This window comes from Exserohilum turcica (assembly GCF_000359705.1).
Source record: "Exserohilum turcica Et28A unplaced genomic scaffold SETTUscaffold_1, whole genome shotgun sequence".
In the NCBI taxonomy this organism is placed as follows: domain Eukaryota; kingdom Fungi; phylum Ascomycota; class Dothideomycetes; order Pleosporales; family Pleosporaceae; genus Exserohilum; species Exserohilum turcicum.
The window spans coordinates 3,870,487-3,877,685 of record NW_007359914.1 but is presented as its reverse complement, the minus strand read 5'-3'; the positions used below and the strand labels follow the sequence as shown (position 1 = coordinate 3,877,685).

Genomic DNA, 7,199 nt, shown 5'->3' with positions numbered 1-7,199 from the left:
GTGTATACTTGGTTAGTGGTGTGTCTTGTCAGAGAAACCGGGGTCGGGCGGGCAACAAAAAAAATTCAATGTCGAGGCGTAAGAGAAAGCAGGTTTCTGGTAATCATGTCCGAAGGGGTGTGAGCAGAAAATCGATATTGCGGGTTGCGTGTTTGGGGGGGGGGGGCGGGCGTCCGACGATGGTCGGTCGTGATGCACAAGGTTCATGGGTTTAAGCCGTGTTCCTTTTTTTGGTGGTTTCTTCGCCCAAGTTACATCTATGCCTACGTACGCCTATACAGACGATGTTTGTTTCTCTCTTTGTCTCTCTCTCTCTCTCTCTCCCTTCTTGCGGTGTGATTGCCGGCACAAGGACCCCATGCATATGTATGTGCGTGTCCACCTTGATGACACATGACACGCTGCGTCTCCCAATCTGCGTTGCTTGTGGCGGGTGGGCGGACGGGGGCGGGCTGACTGGCGTTGTTCAGATCTGCATTTTCCCTTACTTGCTGCAGTTGTGCTCGGGGCAGCAGCACCAGCATCAACCAACCATTTTTCTCCGCTGTTCGCTCCCCTTTGCCCTCTCCTGCACACCCACACGCTTCCACTTGCCGCTCCTTCCCCTTCAGCTTCGATCTCGCCTTGTTGATCCCCGTTCCGCAAGACCCAGTTATTTCCAAACTACCTAAACTCAAATCCCCAATCTTTGCCCCCCCCCATGACAATCTGGCGCTGCCATGTCGGTATGTGTCGTACGATGATGCTTGTTGATTATGTGATCGAGGCTAGTCTGGCTGGTCTCGAACCGGCATACGTCCCATGGTACCTACGTAGGTGTACATACACATATCTCTCTTTTACAGAACAACTAGGATCCGCACCTTTTTTTCTCGCTCTCTCTTGGGCCGTTGGGATTTAGGTTTTCTCCAAGTGGAGTCTGGTAGCACACGGATGGGGCAGTATTGGCGTGCGCGCTTGCATGAGCCTTTTTTTAACTTGACCCTCTCGGCAATGCCGTGTGGGAAAGATACAAGGGGCTGCCTGGTTGTGGATATGTGGTGTCGTGTGATGAGAGACAGACACGAAACGAACAACCAAATAGGAAAAGGTCTTAATACAAACCGACACACAACCATCAGGGTTGAGATGCCACTCCATGGCCCATGTTGTGTATCATGGCATTATCATCCCGAGGACACGAGGCAAGGTTTCAAAAAAAGGGACCTCGTGCGAGAGAAGCGGGCATGACATGAAAAGTTAGTTATGGTCTGAGGGTCGACAAGACGCGGAGCTTTAGCCGAGCTGAAGTCGTCCAACGTCCGTGTTGTTCATGCAATGTGAAGAGAGTGGGAGGACGGGAGCATCGTTCCGAAACAACGACAGTTGCTAGTTTCAGTAAGCAGGTCGCGGAAATAATAGAATGACTGGGGCGGGAGCCAAATGAGAGGCTTCGGAAGGGGGGGAGAGGCAACTTAGCACAGCGGAGCCCGGGTTCGACATTCTACTGTACACCTAGTGTCTGCGTCTTGTCCGGCATGCCTATTTCTTACTAAAGCCGTTTAGTTGATCGACTGGTTGGCCACACCACCTCGGCACCCCCCTCGCGTGGCAATCCTGCTTGTAACCGGCTCGGACACATCATGTCCATTCCAAGGCCCATCTCCGGTGAGTGGCTTGGAGCCAGCGTGCTGCTACTGCAAAACGTACATGCAGGGGATCGCCAGGAACTCTTCCCTGGAACCGAGTACTCACACGAGACCCACTGGCCTCGTCTTTTTGCCCTTCCGAGATACGTACGTACCTCAAATCCCATGTCAGTATATACCTACACACGGCTCGTGGGAGAGTGGTGGCTTGCGGCTTACGTTAGCTGGGGGCCCTTTGCATTTGCCTCGCGCCTGTGATGTCATGTATGTTCCCGTCGGCAGGTGAAGCGAGCTGTGTTCCAGAAGAAGGTTGTGGCACGGGAAGCGACTAATACTGTAGTAAGGCGGAGGCCGTTGGGAGAGGCACAGTGCCAAGCTGCCAGGCCACGTGAGCAGGCGTCGGCGCGCGTCGCGTGGTCGTCTGTCTGTGCGTTGTGTTTTGCGCGTGTGACGCGATGTTGGAGCCTGTTGGGCCATGACGGCACTGTCAACCAACTGTTTTTTTTCTTCTTCCGCAACGCCACATAGCACCAGATATCCTCCCATCACGCAATAGTTTTTCTACATTGTCGCCATTCTCGCCGAATTCGCTTCCACTTGCACACGTGACGCTTCTGCTACCATGGGCCCCGCCCCGCCTGGGAGCCAGGTAGCCCCTCTACCCACAAACCTGCCCTTTCGACTCGTCAGCAAGACCATCGGGCAAGGCGCATATGCTTCGTCAGTCCTTTCTGATGTGCAGTCAATTCCTGCCGCTAATTTCGCAACAGCATCCGCAAAGCTATTCCCCTCAATGCCCCGAAACCAGTCATTGCCATCAAGTTCATCAACAAGGAACATGCACTCCGCACCGGCCGCCTTACCCCCAAGCAAATCAAAATGGAAATCGTATTGCATCAGCATCTTGGAAAACACCACAATATCATCCATTGCCTAGGATCTGGTGAGGATGCTCTGTGGACGTGGATCGCCATGGAACTGGCCGAGGGAGGCGACTTGTTTGATAAGATTGAGGCGGATGAGGGTGTCGGCCAGGACATTGCGCACTTGTACTTTACCCAGCTTGTCAATGCGGTTGGATACATGCACAGCATGGGCGTCGCACACCGGGATATTAAACCCGAGAACGTGCTGCTGAGTGCAGAGGGAGACTTGAAGCTGAGCGACTTTGGACTTGCGGCCTTGTTCAAGAAGGACGGGCAATTGAGGCTATGCAACACTGTGTGCGGTTCTCCGCCCTACATTGCACCAGAAATCGTCAGTGGGAGACGAAGCAAGAGGGCGGACGTGCTGGATGTCGGGTACGCGGCCAATATTTGCGACATCTGGAGTTGCGGCGTGGTCTTGTTTGTCCTGCTCGTTGGAAACACACCATGGGATGAGCCCACGAAGCGATCCGAGGAGTTCAAGGAATACCTCGAAACGGGGGGACATACAACCGACGAACTTTGGGCTAAGCTGCCAGCTGATATTGTCAGCTTGCTTCGAGGGATGCTCAAGGTGGATCCACAACAGCGCTTTACCCTGGATGAAGTGCGCACACATCCTTGGTTCACGCGCAAGAACCCGTACTTGGCGCCTTCAGGAAGAAACTCGAATCCAGTTGGTCTGGCGGCACAAATGCTATCTCACCTACGCATTGATTTCACTCGACTGCCGACCCAATCCCAACGCGGGTTCTCACAGGAAGATGGTGATCCAATGGACATTGACACAGACGACGACCCCCGCCGCTCCAGCGCTATCCACCTACTCTCCTCTACGCAGCCCGAAACACCCTCCGGAGACACGCCTTTCGACTGGGAACGCCCTCCACGCCTCGCCTCTCACGACGGCTTATCCGCTTCCCAGCCAACCACGACAGCCTACGCGGCCAGCTACCACACACATATCGGCTCCACACCAGTCCTGTCGCAACTCCCATCGTCAACACAGGACGCACTGTCTCAAGACCCCAGCATGACGCAATTCAGCTCGCAACCAGGCGTGCCGCTGACCTTTACCCAAGCCGCCCGCAAATTCGCAGACATACTTCCTTCGTACTCGATGGCGCGCTTCATATCGCCTCACCCACTCTCGCTTCTCCTCCCCATGCTTCTCGCGGCCTTGAACCGTCTCGGCGTCCCGGCCCCTTCCTTCTCCGCCACCCAAATCGAAGACGCAGAGCAACACGGCAGTGCGAGCATCCGCGTCAAAATGGCAGATGGGCGCCGCCAGGGTCTCAATGGCCATGTCGTGGTTGAGAAGGCGGTTTACGAGGGCGCGGGCTACTGGGAGGTGAGGTTCGTCAAGGCCAGTGGCGACCCCCTGGAGTGGCGGCGGTTCTTCAAAAACGTGGTGCTTTGCGTGGGGGATGTGGTCCTCAGGCCGAATTAGAAATGGTACCAGTTGAAGGGCAGTGCAGTGCAGTGCGGTAGTTGAAGGAGGTCTTGTGCTTGTGATTTGGATGTGTTACGGGGGGTCTTTGAATTGGATGGACTGCTTCGTTTAGTCTTGGGTTTAATGGTATGATGAGTATGGGCGGTGACGAAGGGAAATGCGATATGTAGTTGTTCTTTTTTCTTCTTGTTTTTGGATACCACGATGAGTTTTGTAAGTTGGATAGTACCCAGACTAGTAGTAGACTTGTTCTTGATCTTCTTGTCTTCATCATGCCTCACGATGGACAGGTGAACAAGCATGAATGAACACTCATTTTTTTTGGACGTAAACGCCGTAGAATGCATAACAGGGTGGTATCGGTACTCTTGTAATACACCGAGGGAAAATAATAATAATACTAGAAGTAGAAAAAAAAGAAGCAAACAGTAGCGTTGCTCGTCGTGAGTAAGACTCTAAACAGCCAAAGTGATTCTCACGCCATTTACAGCATCATGCTGGCGGCAAGAACAGCAGCAATGCTGAGTGCCGCGCTGCTAATGCTCAGACTCTTCGCCGCACCAGACTTGCTGTCGTCGCCTTTACCGCCACCATTTCCACCACCACCTCCTCCACTTCCCTTTGGCTGGTCCTCGGCCTTGAGCTCGCCCGGTCCATACGCCTTGTATCCACCCGACAGCGAACTCTTGTGTCCCGTGCTGCCCTCGACACACTTACCCTGGTCCTGGAAGGCATTCCAGGCCTGTTTCCACGCCGCAACAGGATCCGCCCATGTCTCTGCCGTGTAGAAAATCCTGCAGTCGCTGGCTTCGTAGACGTACTGCAGCGGAGTGCCAGAGGCGTCGCCCTTGCGGATCTGGTCCTGGGACTGCAGCCGTGACGCGGCGTCGCCTGCGCGCGTGAGCATCTGCGGGACGTTGGCGACGCCCTGGAGCACGGGGTCTGAGGCGGAAAAGGCAGATAGACCGGCCACGCTGCTCAGGTTAAGCGCCGCCTGGGAAAAGAGGCTCCAGTAGTGCAGAGGAGTGACTTCGCCACCCTTGCTGCCGGTGACGGTCTGGATGGGCTTGTTTTGGGGGCGGCCACCGACCGTGACGGCCTTGACGCCTGCAATGTTCTTGAGCTCCTCATGGAAAGAGGCGCACGAGGAACCACAGAGGGCGTCGGTGAACATGACAATGTTGGATGCGTTGAAGGGCGTTGGTCGCGTGCCATTTACAAATCTGAAGCCATCTGGCAGAATAGAGACTTGGTCTGAGTACTACTTTTTGTTAGTATGGACTAGTAAGAAAACAGGGCGACGGGGGAAGCATCTCGACTTACGTTGTATCTCATGGTAGCAGTGTAGCTGTCGCCATTCAGGTCCACCGGCCCGTTAAAGTCATCCCACCCCTTGAAATCCGCGCCCTCACTGTTGAGGAAGTGCCACCACGACCAGTACCTAAATGTGAAGTTTTCCTCAAAATCTTCTTCCATAAAACTCTGGTACTTGCTCTCCTTGGCCGCATTACCCCTGATCTCATTAACAGCGTCGCCGATCTTGAGGAAGGCATCAGTGGCCCGGTATCTCTGGCCAGAAAAGGGCTCCATTTCAGGGAAGAGCTGCATAAAGGCGTCCAAGAGCAGATTGGTGTTACCACCGCCGTTTTCGCGCAAGTCAATGATAAGCTTCTGCTTCTTCTTGTCCACGCATTGGGCGAGGAATGATTTGACGGTGGCTTGGAAATCGTTGTTGAAATCTTCTTCCGACATACTTTGGCTAGGGTTACTAAACGAGATGATCTTGAGAACGGCGATATCATCGTAGCCACTTCCGCTGAGAAAGTACCCTGCCACGACTCCGCTGGAAGCTTTGTCGACAGCAACTACATCATAGTGTTCGAAATCCTGACGCTTGCTGCGGCGGTGGTAAGTGTCGGTAGGGATACGGGGAACAGGGCCTGGGGCGCTGGGAGAGATAATATGGCTGATGCTCGCGAGCCCAGATGGATTAGAATTCGGGCGAGCTGTGTCGAGTGAAACTGGACCGGCCTTGGTGACCGCGGAAGCGCCACTCACGCGACCTGTGCAGAATGCGTTGAAGAAGGATTTTCCATCCGTGATGCCAGAGAAAGAGAGCTTTGTACGAGCAACGTTGGGAACAGAAGCCGCTGACCCATTCGCCCAAGTAACATCTGTGCTGTTGCCATCATATTTACCCTGAATCATGAAAGCACCAACGTTGTCCGTGTCTCCCTTGGCCAACATGTTGTTTAACAGGCCGTCTGAGTCAATGTACTGCCCCCATGACACAGACAGGAGGAAGTCATAAGGGTCTTGGCCGTTGATCTTGGCAATCTCAGAGATTTCCGAGTTGCCTTCGGCCAGCCCAGAGACGTCGTCGGCAACGTACAGTTTGGGGAGTGCTGTGCCGTTCTGGGAGATTGATGCCACATTGAACAAGCGGCCGAATTGGAACACCTGTAGTATATCGGGCACGTAGTTGAAATGGAAGTTGCCCGTCCGAATGGTGATGTTTTGGATGGCGAGTTGAGCAGCATACTCTGAAGAATAGGAGGCGAGGTTCTTTTTAACGTTGTCCAGTTCGGCCTCGATATCCAATGGCCCAAACTCCCAGTGCTTACCGGGGTTCTTGAGCCATTGGAGCTCCGACTGGAACTGCCAGATCTTCTTTAGTTCGTCGATGAGTTGGCCGTTGCCCTGAACGTCAACGGGCACAGACTCGAGACACTCGTAGGCGGCTAGTGCATTGACAGTAGTGGGCCCCTCAAGCTGGGCGGCGGATTCCTCAAGCTGGGCGGCAACGATTGCGCAAGGCTCGGAAGAAGAAGACTGGGCTGCAGCCAACGCTGCAGAGGCGACGAGCACGATGCTCCTGAGCGCCATGGCGGTATGGATGTTGAGGTCGATGTCCCGTGGGGAAACAGGGGAACGGCGCAGTGGCAGCCAAAGAACAAAACAAAAAGAATACCGATCATGGCCGAGGAGCGAAAAAAGGGCTCTCTATAAAGGCATGAGGCGCTGAGGCTGTGAGGACGTCAGGAGTCATGGGAGTCTAATCCCAAAGGCTGCAGGATGACGCCTAACCGCAAACGAAAACAAACGAAGGCGCGCCTAAAGTGCTTTTCCATTATTGCTTTATTAGGCAGCTGGGGATGGGCTGGAGCGCCCGCCCATTGTCGCTGTTCTTGC

At 54.2% G+C, this 7,199-nt stretch overlaps 2 protein-coding genes across 2 annotated transcripts; one reads left to right on the top strand and one right to left on the bottom strand.

The window, feature by feature from the left end:
* Nucleotides 1–2,250: 2,250 nt before the first annotated feature.
* SETTUDRAFT_134561 (uncharacterized protein) lies at nt 2,251–4,004 on the top strand (the record flags this gene model as incomplete). Its single annotated transcript, XM_008022975.1, has 2 exons — nt 2,251–2,348; nt 2,399–4,004. 2 exons carry the CDS (start codon nt 2,251–2,253, stop codon nt 4,002–4,004), a joined length of 1,704 nt encoding a protein of 567 aa, XP_008021166.1.
* Nucleotides 4,005–4,334: 330 nt separating this feature from the next.
* SETTUDRAFT_162747 (uncharacterized protein) lies at nt 4,335–6,958 on the bottom strand. Its single transcript, XM_008022974.1, has 2 exons — nt 5,331–6,958; nt 4,335–5,268 (listed from the first exon to the last, which is right to left on the bottom strand). The coding sequence occupies exons 1-2, from the start codon at nt 6,891–6,893 to the stop codon at nt 4,492–4,494; spliced, it is 2,340 nt and encodes a 779-aa protein (XP_008021165.1). The 5' UTR covers nt 6,894–6,958; the 3' UTR covers nt 4,335–4,491.
* Between the last annotated feature and the right edge of the window lie 241 nt (nt 6,959–7,199).

Bases quoted from the DNA above. Each gene is read 5' to 3' on its own strand.
- SETTUDRAFT_162747 (XM_008022974.1), bottom strand. From the start codon at position 6,893: ATGGCGCTCAGGAGCATCGTGCTCGTCGCCTCTGCAGCGTTGGCTGCA. The intron at 5,269-5,330 runs GTAAGTCGAGAT...AACAAAAAGTAG, and splicing joins CTGCTACCATGAGATACAAC to TACTCAGACCAAGTCTCTAT.